Source organism: Equus quagga, chromosome 9 (genome assembly GCF_021613505.1).
Source record: "Equus quagga isolate Etosha38 chromosome 9, UCLA_HA_Equagga_1.0, whole genome shotgun sequence".
Lineage (NCBI taxonomy): Eukaryota > Metazoa > Chordata > Mammalia > Perissodactyla > Equidae > Equus > Equus quagga.
In genome coordinates this window covers 105,131,166-105,147,395 of record NC_060275.1, presented here as the reverse complement: position 1 = coordinate 105,147,395, position 16,230 = coordinate 105,131,166, and the positions used below count along the sequence as shown (strand labels likewise).

The 16,230-nt window shown below is 36.3% G+C and overlaps 1 protein-coding gene across 1 annotated transcript in view; it reads right to left on the bottom strand.

The window, feature by feature from the left end:
- Positions 1 to 16,230, bottom strand: part of CDH18 (cadherin 18) — a 304,050-nt gene that overhangs the window by 189,113 nt on the left and 98,707 nt on the right. Inside the window, exon 3 of the mRNA XM_046672142.1 lies at positions 12,132 to 12,251. Coding sequence (XP_046528098.1) covers positions 12,132 to 12,251 — 120 coding nt within the window. The remainder of the gene's footprint in view (positions 1 to 12,131; positions 12,252 to 16,230) is intronic.

Below are 16,230 nucleotides of genomic sequence, written 5' to 3'. Positions count from 1 at the left end.
GGCAAGTGAGAACATTTTTAAATACTGCAGCTTCTTCATCTCAGATAAATTTTATCTATATCTGCTTATGTATGTCTGTCTTATTCAACTCAGGGACTATTTTATCATTTCCTTAAAGAGCTGTATTCATTTGGGAACCAGAAACTCCAACCTATATTCCAGAACTGGTCACATTCTTGATAATGAGACTATATGGTGAAATGATTGACGTGGACCCATATTTTAAATTATGGAAGACTTCTGAAAATATATTATTTGTCTCATCTATTTTCCTAAGAATATTATTACCATTTTTTAATTTTGCACATTGAGGTCAAAGACTTGCTATTGTTTAGTTTATAGCTCACTGCGTCATAATTTAGCAGATATATAGAAGAATAAAATCTATGATAGTAATCCTGGGAATCCAAGGGTCAAGAAAGAAATGGTTTTCCATATTGTATATGTCTAATTTGACTCAATAAATAACAAAATATTTCCAATAGTTTGAAAATGATCTTTAAAAAAACTAGATGGAGTGACATCAGCAACATGGTGGAGTGAGCTGTCCCCTGTTTGCCTCCCCCTTTTGAACTAAAACTAAACGGACATTCATTGATCAATGGAGGAAGCCCACACAGCACAACAGGACGTCTGAGAGGCACAGGCAGCTATACATCTGAGGGAGAATTGACTCGCCCTCTGGGAAGTGGTGGAGATAGGTGAGACTCCCTGCCCTCCCCTAGTAGCCCTGTGCATGCACAGGAATGCTTGCCAGCCTGGCATGAGTGCCCTTAAAGTGGGAATATGCATAGGGGTGACTGTAGGAAGAGATAGCAGTAGCCCTTAGTCCACTCATGATTCCTTTCCCAGTGAGGGAGAGCCGACTGTGACCCTGCTCCCGCTAGGATCCTGGTCTAGCAAGGAAGCCCCACCCACCAAGCACAGTGGGCCAGTGAGACCAAGAGCAGAGACAACAGCAGAGACACACCCTGGGGCAAGAGCACTCCAGACCTACAGGAGCGCCCACAGTACCCATCAGCCCTGAAAAAGGGAATATGCCCCAGGGCAACTGAAGGAAGAGGTGGTGGCAGTCCTTAGCCCAAATGTAATTGCCTTCCCCCTCCCCCAGGGGAGCCCCCCATGCCCCTGCAGCCCCAAGGAGTGGCCCTAGCTCATCCTGATGAGGAAGCTCCAGCCCCCATGCACAGTGGCCAGTGGGAACAAAAGCAGACACAGCAGCAGATCTACACACTCGGGCAAGTGAACTCCAGGCCCACGTGAGTGTCCATAGTACTGCTGAGCCCAAAAAGAGGGAATGTGCACCAGGTGACTGTAGGAAGAGGCCCCGTTAGCCCCAAGGAGCGGCCCTAGTTTGGTCCTGGTGAGGAAGCCCCACACACCAAGCACAGTGGCTGGTGGGACCGCAAGCAGAGACAGCAGCAGATGCACATGCTGGGGCAAGAGCACTCCAGGCCCATGCAAGTGCACATAGTACCTCTGAGCCCTGAAAGAAGGAATATGCCCTGGGGTGACTGTAGGAAGAAGCGGTGGCAGCCCTTAGTCTGCTGGTGATCGCTTCCCTGGGGGGGTGGAGTCCACTGTGCCCCTGCGGCCCCCAGGAGTGGCCCTAGCTTTGTCCTGGGAGGGAGCCCCACCCACCAAGCACAGTCCCCCTAAGCCTCTGAACACTCTCCAGGCCAGCTGCATATTCTAGTCTCCAGCCCTACTCTCCAATACTTTCTCCCTTTTGCCCATTTAGAATCATCCTTTTTAATATTCCTGAAGAGAATGTGTTACAAATGTGAAAAATGGAAAATGTTGAGGCAACATAAAGATTGAGAACTACCCCTTAGATATAAAATGCTATATACTTAAGGAAGATCGGATAGAGAAAAACTAATTCTAAAAATCAAACCTATTTGCATGAGAAGTTCAACTTGCCTGACTCTTCAGTGAACTTGGAGAAGCCTGAGGTGTCAATATTATCTACAGTATTTACATACAGCCGTCAAGTGCTTTAAACAAAATACTGTTCCTTTGGGTTTCCTGCCCTTATCAATCAGCTGCATCTAGTAGGCAATCAAACAGTCATCTGGAGAGAGCAGCTCCCCAGTGTTTGCAGGACTGCGGTGATGTGAACAATGAACCATTTTGACAGGCATAAGGCTGCTGCGGGATTTGTTTTCAAGTGACGGTATTAGAGGGAGCTGAGCATTTCGAGTGTGTAAAGGCAGTGTTAGTAAAACCCTAAGCAAAACCATAAATGCTCAGCTAGCAGAGGAAATGCCACATATAAGGCATCATAAATATTCATTCACATCAAGGAATGCATGAATAAATGCTTCGAGAATGTAGAACAAATTTCAACCGAGGTCCATAACTGTATTGCACTCACACACACCCACACACATATACACATATAATTTATCATTATATAAAATTTATAATTATATATAATTTATAATTTTATATATATATCAGAGGGCTTTTCAAAGCTGTTTATATGACCTATTTGCATTTATTTTAATTTTCTGAGGCAAATCTCATGTACAGCTTCTTCGTAGGGAAGGATTGGGACCATAAAGCCCTCATTTCTTAAGACTTAAGCTACTCCTGCTACAGATGAATGCTTCACAAACTAAGAATGACAGTCTCCTGTGGGTCTTTTGCAAGCACAGGTGTGCCGATGGCAAAGCCTGCCCGTCAGTACATTTCGGTGAACTCCAGGGCCTGTGCATATATTTGTGTACCTGAATATTCCCAGTAGGAAGCACTTTTATTTTTTTCTCACAAGAACAGCCTGTGGGTCTTGTCACCATTATAACAGTTTCTCTACAATTCTCATTCAGTGCAAATCCTTAGTTACATTAGACTCAGAGGAAGAATTAGGAAATCATTGTTTTTTTTAGAAAAGAGTAAGAAATTTGAGAGACTCAAGTGGGGAAATATAGTGAGAAAAAAAGCTGAAGAAGGAAAACAAGCAAGGGTCAAGAAATGCAGATACAACAAATAGTGATTGTGGTGAGTAAATTATTGTAAATAAAAATTCTAACTGCTAGTAGAGATCAGAAAAGGATGAGAAATAAGCTAAAATATTAAAATGCTTAACTAAGCTGTGCATGGTTTGAGAAATAATTAGTTAGCAATGTGCGAAACGTATGTATTTTAAAAGTTGGCTAAGTGTCTCTGTGAAGGAAGGACATTATTCTTAGGAGAAAGCAATCTCCACTGTACTGTCACTTGGAGAAGAGTGGAGTCCCCTTGTAGGCATCAGATGAGCAAAAATGAGGTATAAGAAGGTCCATATTTCTCTGCATAACAATAGACTTTTTGTGGAACATTCTGGAAGATGTTGAAAACATGGAAACAAGAAAAAGTGGCCTAAAGAGTGAAAGAGAGGGGACTCCTTTGAAATACAATGTCAGTTTAACTATCCTATAACAACAATTAATGAAGAACTTGTAATATTTAATTTCCTGCTTCAAGTTGATTACTTTCTGCAAGCTGGTAATTACCTCCGACATTTCCCTCAACCTTCAGAAAATTCTGGTTCCCCTAGAATCCTGTGTTAGCAGTGTTTCGGGCAATGATGAAGTGGGGACTCTGTTCTCCAGCAGAAGTAGAGAGAAGATAGCAGCCCTTAGAGCTGAAATTGGGAGTTAGGACATGGCAAGCAAAGGATAAGTTTCTTCCCGCCTCTTCTTTTCACATCAGGAAGCTTCAGAAGACTCGGGACAACACTTTTCTTCCCACGCTTCCTGGGATGGCAGCTTGAGCCATTTATTTGGATTGAAAGCAAAGGCTTATCCCAAAAAGTTGGAAGAGTTAGGCACATAAGACCAAAGAAAAGGAAAATGAGAGAGAGAGAAGAAAAGAATAGAAAAAATAAATATTCTCAAAAATCACAATTTCATTATACTTTTCTGATTCAAATGTTCAACCTTTCTAAATCCAATATGTGAAAAACAGGAAAAGTTTTGAAAAATGAAGTAATGATGGTAATAACATAAAATGAGAGTTAAGAAAATTAGAAACTGGTGTTATTTGGTAAACCACCCTTGCCAAGTCATACTTTATTTCTATAAAAATAAATAGTGTTGCCTTCTGTACATCACACAATGCATTAATCGTTACGGAAGATACAAAGATGAGTAAGAGAAGTTCTCAAGGAGTTTGCATTCTAGGAATTCAATTTTCAATTTTATACATATAAAACACTGATTCCTATCACTTTGATGGGGAAAGATATCACTAATGTTTTATAGTCAATGAGATTAGTTTTTTCCCTTTCTGGTAACAGCTGGTCAATTTTGTCACAAAAAGTTCATGTTTGCGAAAAAGCAGATTCAACTGGTTTCATTTCTTTGCTTGCTTAACAGCTTTAAGTGTAATTTACGCAACATAAAATTCACTTAAGTGTCCCATTCAAGTCGATTCAATTATATGGATCCATGTAAGGCTGTGATGACTAGTTTAACTGACTAACAAAGAGCACTAATCTATAATTTTGTTTCTTTACAACTATACTTATAGAATTAAATTTGATAGATATTATTAATTCTCTTCGCGTCAATGGGAGATGATGACCTCCTTGCTACCGAGTAGTAGAGTTATCTGACATCTATTGTGTCTGTAAGTACTTTGCTGCTTCTTGATGATAGCAAATTATTTTTCAGATATGCATTATCAATGGAGTACCAGAGAAAACTACCTTTGGTTCCATTGTCTGGTTCCCCAAAAATCAACGAGTAACATAACTTTTGATAATTCATTAAAATCAATATGAAAAATCTCCTCTTCCAGTTTTGTATTAGCACTAAAACTGTAAAATGGCTACTCCTATGCAGAAGGTAGTGTGCTTTCTCTGGAACATGGATTTGGGGTTGAGAGGAAGGAAAGCAATCCTGGCAGCCTGCTCTAGAGCTGCGTGGGCCGTGCACAGTGCTGTGAAGGTGTTTTTTCGGTTTGCAAAGCACATTTCACAAAGGTCTAGGTATCAGCATTATATAGGTGTGCACATAAAAACAACCTAACCAGAGTGACTTCACTGCCAGTCTTTTGCTCAGCAATCTTTTACCTGTGACTTTTATCTTGTGTGTATGTCACATGATCACAAGATGGTTGCTGGACTTCCAATGATTACAGGTGTTTAAATCCAGACGAAGGGAAGCCCAAGGAAGGAAGCATTCATATCTATATGGAGATATCAAAATTTTCCTAGAAATCCCCAGTTGTCTTTCCTTTATTATTTATTTATTTATTTTTGAGGAAGATTAGCCCTGAGCTAATACCTACTGCCAATCCTCCTCTTTTTTGCTGAGGAACACTGGCCCTAAGCTAACATCTGTGCCCATCTTCCTCTACTTTATATGTGGGACGCCTACTGTAGCATGGCTTGACAGGTGACGCATATGTCCGCACCCGGGATCCGAACCAGTGAACCCTGGACCAACGAAGCAGGACGTGTGAACTTTACTGCAGCGCCACCGGGCAGGCCTCTTGTCTTTCCTTTATATCTCACTGATCAGAACTATGTCACAGTAACTAAAGGAAGGCTGGGAAATTTAGCTTTTTAATTATGTTGCTACACTGAACATAATCAGAGTTCTGATAGGAAGGTAAAATGTTGATCTTGAGTGGACCAACACTAGTGTCTACTATAGTTCTTTGATTCTTTATTTCTTAAACACTACTTAAAATGGACTTTTTGTGCTGTTAACCCCTATATATTCCACTGCAGTCCGGGAACTATTTAGAATTCTTCCCTAAAGAAGAGAAAGTGAGCTAATGTTTCTTTCAGTAAATTGATGATATGACACAGTTTTGAATTAATACATTCCATTTTTCTCTAAGAGGAACAAATTCTTTAGGACTGAGGCTACTAATTAGGTGCTTTTGTCTATTATGCAGTCAGTTGTAGGAAAATTATTTTAAAATGTATCTGTAATTATTTGCGCATGCAATTATTATTGTTATTTTCATTATATCAACTAGGAATGGGTTATGTAGATACTGTAGACCGTAATTTAAATATTTTAACTTTTTAGCTATTAATAAACATAAAATATTGCTTTTGGTAAAACAAAACTATTTTCAAGTAGATTTTCATATGGAATTATGTGAAATTAATATTGAAATCCATAAAACCTTTAAAGATGATTTATATCTTTTATCCAAACATACATAGCGAACTTCCACAAACAATTGTTTTGTTCATTGTTGAAATGAAATAAATTTAAAGAGGTTAAATAGAACCAACTGTTGATGAATTTAATTACCTCACTTACAATGGAGAAAGAATGTTGGAAACTTTGTTTTCAGTTAGATCCTAAGAAACTTAAGAAGGTCTTCCAGTGAGTGCATATTTATAGCTGATTGATTTCTGCTACAAGATGCTAAGGAAAGGTCATTTTCAAGAATCAAAGCTGTTGTAGGTCAAGACCTGCACATTAATGACAACTGTTTCACAGAGAGCAAGCCAATTTATCTCAGCTAGAGACTATTCTGAATTGAGACAGTCAATTCTGAAGATAAAAGTTTGGTTGTTTTATCGTCTAACATTTCCTTTTAAATCATTATTCCAAATTTTCTAAATGTAGATTTCCCTTATTTATAATGTTTGTAAAAGCTTTCTTTAAAATATCTGAAAAGGAATTTAACTACATAAAAGTTGATAAATGGAACTTGCACCTGAAAAAGATTTGTATAGTTATGTGGACTAAAAAATTCTTCCAAACAAAATTATTATGTTTTTTTACTTCAGATAAGACTATTTCAAACTCTTAGTCTGAGCACTACGTAATTTCAGATATTCTTCTCAATCTTAAGTGAAATAGAGGAGAACAAGAGAACTTTACTAAGTATCTACATTTTTTTCAAGGATGGGGCTAAGAGTACTGCAATAATTTTCCCATTGGATTTAGGCACTATCATTCTAAATTTACATATAAGGAAACAGAAGCATAGAATTTAAGTAACTTGATCAATTTACTATGATACTAAGTAACATCTTAGGATTTGACCATGAGGTATCATTTTGGAATAAACCTTGGTATTTTGGAAAAAGAATAAACATGAATTACTACATTATATTAATTAAACTATAACATGACAAAATATCTTAATCTGTTCATAGTCAGGTCAACTAAACAGTTTGTTTATTATATTTCCAACAGTGTCTTATAAAAATAAGTAATGATATTATCTGTGCCTTTAGAACTGAGAAGTACCGTTCAATGCAATGTGCTTTATTTGATGTCAAGTGTCCTGTGCCCTGTGGAACAGATGCTATTAGTGCAGAAGAATTTGACTGAGAAGAGATTTGAAACCCAATATCTACCCTTTTTTGACACGTAGCAGAAACTACTCTAATGCTAAAATATACTTGAAGTGTTGAAGAAAGCAATATCTGGTATGCTCTCCGTAGATAATTAACATGTAGTCTTTCTAGTCTTATTATTTTTATGTACCTGAAAATTAAATGTAGTATTTATCAACAGAAATGCTTTCAGCTGCTATATTTTCCAATTAAATATTCATTCTTTAATAAGTAAAAATATATAAAGATTATAATAAAAATGATTCACAAGTTAAAAAGTAAACACATCAATATTAAATGCATAAATGTCCTAAAAGTCTTTATTAGGTGTGTGGCAAAAAGCCACTGTACACATGATTTATGCAACACTAGTAGTGACCATTGCTGATGTGTATGTTTCATGCTATTTATCATCAAAATAGCTGATATTCACCATTGTTAGCATGTAAACGATCATAAATAAAGCTTAACTAAGATTTTGTAAAGCCGCATATCCCTCTGTTTTCCCTGATATCAGGTTTTAATCTAGGTTTCCATGTTTCCAGAGGTGACTATGAGGAGGACTCAACATATTTGTGTGAAATAGACGCAGGCAGAACTTAGCACATATGCAATATCTAAAATAAGGTGAAGTAATTCATAAGTTATTGACTATGAAATAGCTAGTAGAGAGAATCATAAATGGGTAGAAATGTCATGACCATTAAGAGATTTGCATTCTCAGTTAAAAATGGCACACCTGCCTCTTGTGTAATTCCCATTCTAAGATCCTAAAAAGATACATGGTGGATTTGTGGCTTTGTCTTTGAGCTAAGTCAAGAGAAGTAGTTCCTTTTTGTAGCATTGCAACTCAATCACTCAGCTTCTGCTGTCACCATCTGACAGAAATTCTGCAGTTTCTAAAGAGGTATAGAAAGCTTGAACACACTGATTTATTGATTTGAGAAAGATTAGACTTGAGCTAACATCTGCCACCAATCCTCCTCTTTTTGCTGAGGAAGACTGGCCCTGAGCTAACATCGTGCTCATCTTCCTCTATTTTATATGTGGGAGGCCTGCCCCAGCATGGCTTGACCAGTGGTGCCTAGGTCTGCACCCAGGATCCAAACCAGAGAACCCCGGGTCGCCAAAGCAAACTTAACTGCTACACCACCGGGCTGGCCCTTTGATTTATTTTTAGTCCAGTTTACCCTAGATTAACTGGACTAGGATTGAGATTAGTGTTAATAAACAACCAATGAGCCCAGATTTCTCTTGACTTTGGTTCTCTGCCACTTCATAAGGCTCACTCATTCAGCAGTCTTCCTCAAAATGCCTTGCTTGGGTTAGTTGTTTTCATGAACATTGAAATGGTTCTTTCACTTAATAAATCTAAAAGTATTTTCCTGCTGAATTAAAAATAATATATTCAAATAAAATTATCCTCATTAAGCCTACACTAATAAGCCTTCTTACATGATTCTGGCCAAATATATTATATGTCTTCTATATTTCATTGTTATCTCTAGTTTATTCTTTCATAGTCTGCATCTTTCAAATGGTAATGTTAAAATATCACTTTTTAATGGGCATTCCTCTTCTGTTGTTATACATTATGCAAACATCATGAAATAGTTACCTCAGCAAAACTTATTTAAAACAATAAATTATTCACAAGATTTATATTTCATCATCCTGATTTATGGAATTTCAATGTAAAACAATACAGACTTCATTAAACCAATTATGTACAATATAGTAACTCAAGAGTCACGCAATTCATTTCTCTGGATAACGTCATTCATAGACGGTTTACATAATAGAAAGCAAGTTTCATTGGCAGCTCATTATTGGAAATCATCGTAAGTACCCAAAGGTACATTTTAACAATGGAAACAAGGTGATCCAAAGTCCTGATCTTAACCATAAGCACTCACAATTCTATTTGGGCACAAACTTATTATATTTGTTTCTTATTACAATTAGTCTGCATTGAAAGTAATAGGAAACATTTTGAAATAGAGTCATGACAAATGAGAGGATAGAAGAAAAGTTATACTATTAAAATGTACCTTTATAAGTAACTGCTATCCCAACACTTCTTGTGTAACATCCCATCCATGGCAACTGATTCTTTAGTTTTTACTGTTTTATCTGTATTTTATTCCAGTCATTTTAAGCAAGCACAATTTCAACTAAATTCATTCTGAGGATGTTTAATTACACAGTAATAGGTCTTTTAAGCATAAATTACCAAAAGATCTTGGCTTTGGAGAGAATAATGAGTATTTGGTTTTACAAGCCCACTTAGCACTTTCTACAGACAACTGTCTAAGAGATTTGCATATTTAAAGAATCTTTATACTAGGACATATCTTCAGAGATTCCCATGATGCTTCAGCCACTATAATATTGAAATTAAAATGTATCAACATGGAGGCATGTAGTTCATTCAACAAATCATTTCGCTTAACGAAAGGAGCAAAGACTTGTAAGAGAAAGAAAATTTCATAGAGCAGTATTCCAATTGCAGTTTATTTATGTTCCAGATAAAATTTTGTTGTTTAATGAAGTACTTAATTGACCTATAATAAATATGTATAACCAAATGCAATTTTGTTTGACTATTATGTTACTAATATATTTTCTTCACTAAAGCACACACTGCAGCAGAGTCCAACACTAGTCAAATCTCATCCTCGGTGGCCTTCTTTATCTATTCAAAGTGCATACACACATAGACACACAAACAGACACACACACGCACTCAAACACATGAAAACATTCACCCAGACACACACAGATACAGAATTGGTAATTGTTTTTTAACAAGTTCAACAAGTGTATGGAAATTTTTAATAAATCTATTTAATATGCCTATAACTCAGCAATACTCTATTAAGTAAATATAATATTTATTTATAAATAAATATTTGGCCATGTAAAGCGATAGTGAATGGACTAAAGCCATGTGTGTCTGCACATGCGTACATGTGTGTGCACGCATGCTCACGTATGTGCGTGTGTGATCTTAAACAAGGTAATTGGAACATAGAGTCCTTGTTTCTTTCCTCTAGGGAGATGCATATTTAAAGGGAAAAATATACTTCTTTCACTTACAAAACAACCACGGTTATTGGGAAAAAAGAACAAAATGAGCAATACTAAGATCAAACATTGTTTTAAGATTGACAAATAATTCTAAACCCTCCTACCAGAGCAAGAATGTGTACACGTATGTATGAACATTTTTGTCCCATAACCTTGATTATTTGGTTAATAAACCTTTTTACTTCTAAATATTTAATAATATCTTGGCACTAAAAGAATTTGCATATCTCATACTTATTTTAAGTCACATTATATTATTTATTTTTATCTCCCAAGTTCTGTTTTTTACTTCATTTAATTATGTATGATCATTTATATTATACTTATAATGTATATGAGATATGGATATGTATGTATATGTGTATATTATTCATTTACATATCTATATACATTCTTCATTGTTTTCTTCTTAAATTATGGGAATTCAGAGGTTTTGCAGCATGTCTGAGATCTATTCTTACCCAGTGTACTTATGTGTTGAAGCACACCAGGCAAAGAAAGAAGGTAAGTCATCTGGTCAAATCTTCTTGTAAACATGATGACAACACTCCTAGTAAACAATCTGGTGGTATTAGGTATTGGGAGTATGCTGTTTAGAGCATCTTTTCAGGTGGATGTACTTGATTGCCTAAGATAATGGTTAACAAACCTGGAATCTATACACTTATGGATCAAGTTTCCCCGAAAAATGTGTTGTATGCTATGTATTTACATGATTATAAAGAGATGTTTATGACTAAACACGGCTCTATTTTGTGTTAGTTATGTTACTGTGTCCTTTACTTGAAGATCCCACATGTTAACCTGATTCAGAGTGTATCTAACATGACCACAGGATGTAGGGAGATGCTGGAACATCCTGGATCTCTCTCTGCTTCATCTATGTCTCATGATACGTATATCTTTGAAATTATTCATAAAACTTGAGACATTTCTTACTGAACATTTGGCTTCATTAAAAACGGGTTTATATTTAGCCAAGTTTTTATTAACAAACTGTTTCTTAATGCGGCCATGAGCTTTTTGTGGTTTTTAGATTATGCTGCTGTAACATAATCCTACAATGCATTATTGAGTACCCTTCATTTCATTTTGGCATCACATAATATAATATGATATGATTGTTTTGTCCAGAGAAAAGAGAAGAAAGAGAGCAGAATTCATATTTTTCCTGAAAAAAATGCTCATATTTCTTTGGCTTTATTTTCAGTTAATTTCTTTTACATAACACAACACATGAGGGCTAAAGAATTCCCTCAATGCAACGACGTAATGTAATGTCATATGTACGTAATGTCATATATATATCACTTTTTGTGACAATCAAATTCAAATAAAGTATGGAAAAATGTACTCTCTTTGGCAAAGAAGTAAAATTAATATGTAAACAAAACAAATAATACACTTGAAAATCTCGTTTTATCTAATACTTCACAGTTGGAGTACATAACCGAGTATTATGCGACACTCTGTATTAAATAGGGAACATTTATTTAAATGTACCAAATATGCAAAGATAAAAAGATTTTTACTAGTAGCAGTATAAATAATAAATAATCAAAATATGAAGGAAAGCAGTTAATTCATCTTCAGTTATCCAATCACATTGTTTTACAAAAGTGAAGGCATTTCTAAATGTGCTAAAATAACATCTGATGTAGAAATGTACACGGAAATAAGAATAGGGCTTTCTTTTGTCGTAGCATGCATCTGCGCACAAATTATACGTAAATGCACTAACCTGTTTTGGGATCTACGGAGAAGTAGGGTTGTCCCTGGAGAATACTGTAAACCACCCGAGCACTATTTCCATAGGTAGGGTCATCGGCATCAGTAGCTGTCACCTGTAGAACAGAGGTACCTGTGCATTCAGGAAAACAAATTTTAGTGTGTGATGGCATTTAGCACATGATTAACTTGCACATAGAAAAAGATTATGCTGAAATATCTACAGAGGGCTATCATGGAGGTGTCCTATTAAATTTAATTCTTACATTTATCTGTCAAAAATATTCCTTGCTTTCTTGTCCTGCCATCAACTGTATCAAATGAGGATCCAAAGTAGAACCTTTGGTCTCTGATATTTTAATATGGCTCTTTATGTGTTAATACCATTGTGAATGGGGCTCTTTTTCTTTTTTTTAAAGATTGGCACCTGAGCTAACAACTGTTGCCAATCTTTTTTTTTTCTGCTTTTTCTTCCCAAATCTCCCAAGTATATAGTTGTATATTTTAGTTGTGGGTCCTTTTAATTGTGGCATGTGGGACACCACCTCAATATGGCCTAATGAGCGGTGCCATGTCGGGGCCCTTGATCCAAATTGGTGAAAGCCTGGGCCACTGAAGCGGAGTGCGCGAACTTAACCACTGGGCCACAGGCTGGCAAAGGGGCTTTTTTGACAATCACATAATCAGGGTTGGGATGGATTGATGCTCAAGAATCAAACCGGTATTAACTAAGGAGTGAAGTCAAAAGTACGGTGAGGGTGCACATTGCATTCTACATGACTATTCAGAAAAGTGGCGGGATGGTTTGTGTTTAGGTGGGAAGGTGGGTGAGTTGACGTTAAATTATCAGTGGCATCAAGATAGTACATTCAAGTCATTTTTCAACATTCGTGGAGTGATTTCATCATTCTTATTTCTTACATGGACTATTAATGTGTCTCCTAACTCATCCCGAAGGTTCAGATCTTATTTCTTCAGGCTCTTATACACAGTACCGACATAATTATCGTCTACAATTGGTATCAGGACATGCCTATCACACTGGATTTTGAAGATTAAAATGTAATTTATAAACTTCAAAATACCGTATTTTGAGGTAGCAAAATTAGTGGGTCTATTATGTTGTTTTCGTTATGTTTACCACTTTTAAACACTATTTGCATAATTAGATACATCTCTATCAGATTTTGGTTATTCCTAAATGAAAACTAATCTAAGTGTAACATGACAACCATCTATTCAGGGCTATACAAACTCATTGTAGAATTAGGAGGTGGAGCTCTCATTTATTCAAGAAATGTACTTGATGAATCATCTAATAGTGCATACTTGATATTTTATTCTGCTAACTAGAAAAATTCTACCTACTAATTTGGGTTATGTATCAAACAAAAATATTTCCACAATCAAGTGAGCCTGTATGAAATTCTACATTCATTTTGGCACTTGACTCTGGAAGTACTAACAATTTTCAGTTTTTAATTTTAGTAATTACTTTAATGATTTAGGTGTAACACACCTATTAAGGGTCTAATATTTGTTCAACTACACAGTTTTTACTTCCATGCTGAAATTCTGACACAATTTTAAGCAAAACTTGGTCTGTGCCTTCAAGGGACCCTAGAAAACTTAATAGAATTAGTAAGCCAAGTTCACCTGACAACCCTTGTTAGTAGATCATAAATGTCCATGGATTTTTAATAACAAATGATGATTCTGACCTCCAAAGAGTATTTTTACACTGAGAGTCTAAGCAGAAATATGAGTAGCAATTATGCATACTCAGAAGGGAAGGACTGTGTTAAGTCTAAAAGAAATTAATTATGGATAATAAAATATGATGGCAACACCAAATGCTGGCAAGAATGCTGAGAAACTAGGTCATTCAAACACTGCTGATAGAAATATAAGTGTAGAAGATTCTTATAAAACAAAACACACATTTCCCATACAGCCCAACAAATTGTACCCTTGGGCATTCATACTAAAGTAATGAAAACGTATGTTCACATAAAAACCTGTTTACAAATATTCACAGGGACATTATTTGTAGCAGCCCCAAACTGGAAATAACCCAGATGTCCTTCAATGAGAAAGTGGTTAAACAAATCATGGTACATTCATACTATGGAATACTACTGAGTAATTTGAAAAACCAGACTATTGATATATGCAACAACTTGAATGAATCTTCAGGAATTATACCCAGTGGGAAAAAAAGACAATCCCCAAAGCCAATCCCGCATATACTATATGATCCCATTTATTTGACTCTTTTGAAATGATGATATTTTAGAGATGGATGACAGATTAGGAGTTGCCCGAGGTTGGGGAGGAGGAAGTAGAGGGAGGTGAGTTTGGTTAATATAAGGGCAACATGAGGGATCCTCGTGATGCTGGACCTGTTCAGTATTTCCATTATGGTGGTGGATACATGAACTTACACAGGTGATAAATTACACAGAACTAGACACACCCACATATACACTTACAAGTAAAACTATGGAAATGCAAATAAGATTGGTTGATTAAATCATTTCCATAACCTGGGTATGATATTGTTTTATAATTTTGCAAAATGTTACCAGTGGGGAAAATGTGGTAAAGGGTACAAGGACTCTCTCCATATTATTTCTCACCACTGTATATGAATCTATGATGATCTCAAAATTAAAAGTTTAAAAAAAAACCAAAAATGTCTTCTTGCCTTAGTGCTAGTCCATTCTTAGAGAGTCTTATCTGGGCTTGTGTGAGTCTCATGAGTCTTTTCATTATAGCACTACACTTTCTGGCCTGATAAAACTTTCCAGAGCTAGTCACATGTAGGCTATCTCTTCCACTACTAAGTATAGAATATGAAGTTATAAAATAATAAGGTATAGAATATAACGAAGTTATAGAATTTTAAGGATTTTCCTATGATGTCACAATACTTGTTCCATCCCCAACATTCATCTCTCCAGATTGTTCTGATTATCCCAGTAGGTAGATATTCACAAATACAGCTTGGTTTAGGAGGCATTTTCATTGGTACCTAATTGAAAAAATTAAAATCTGTAGTAGGTACTCAGATCAGGCTCTGAAATTGTAAAAAGCCCATATAGTGGCTAGAACGTTATAAAACTCTATCAGTCAAATCTTTGATCTGATAGGAAAAATACTCATAATACTGGGCATATAGGGATTACTGGGATTCAGAAAAGAGAAAACAGTACAGAAAGCTATAAAATAAAGGCTATTAAGAAACCTCACTTACAAAATCCTAAGGTTTTGAAACTTGCTCTGGCCACACAATAATGACTAAGTCTAAATAGTTTTTAATGTCTTAAAGGAGTTCCCAAGCAACCATTCCATGGAGCAAGCTGATACAGACTGTGGAAGATCACACCTCCTTTGTGGCGATAGGCTGTGTCACCACACAAAAGAAAAACAGTGCTCTGCCTGGCTTGAGGTGTCTGCAAAATCCAGCCTTGTTAAGTGAAAGCTTTGACGCCTGAACAGAGTGACAAGTGAAATGGAGACCAAGGAGAAAAGGAGAAAGGAAAGAAGGGTAGCGTACTGGTGTTGATTGACAAAGTGATGGTTTAAAGTAGCAGAGGGAAGTGAGCATAGTAGAAAAAGGGTTCAGGGCAGAAAAAGAAAATATAATTACTCTCTTCTTTGGTCAAAAAGTATGGTCATTAACAGCTACACCTATCTCTGCACAGTAGGTCTCACAGGTATTGGGTAATTCTATTTGTGTGTGAAGTGAGGAGCAGCAAATTACCTCTGTCACTGTACTTGGTGGTGGCATCTGAAGGGATCAGGCTACCACTTGGAACACGCTCATCACTGACTAGTTATGCACACATACATGCACAGCGAGCCTGACCAAAAGTCCACCTGCTGGGAATACAGCAAGGGTAGAGAGAAACAGCAGGGATGGAAAATAAATCCCTTGCTCAATTGTTCAAGGATTTCTCACCGAGAAGAACTGATAAGGAAGTTTCAGGCCAAAACAAATATGTGCACATACTTATCTCACTCTCTCATTTATTTCAAGTCCAAATGGGAAAATTATAAGAACCATTGGTGCTTTGGGAAGTTCTTTTATATTAGAAAAATATTTTATT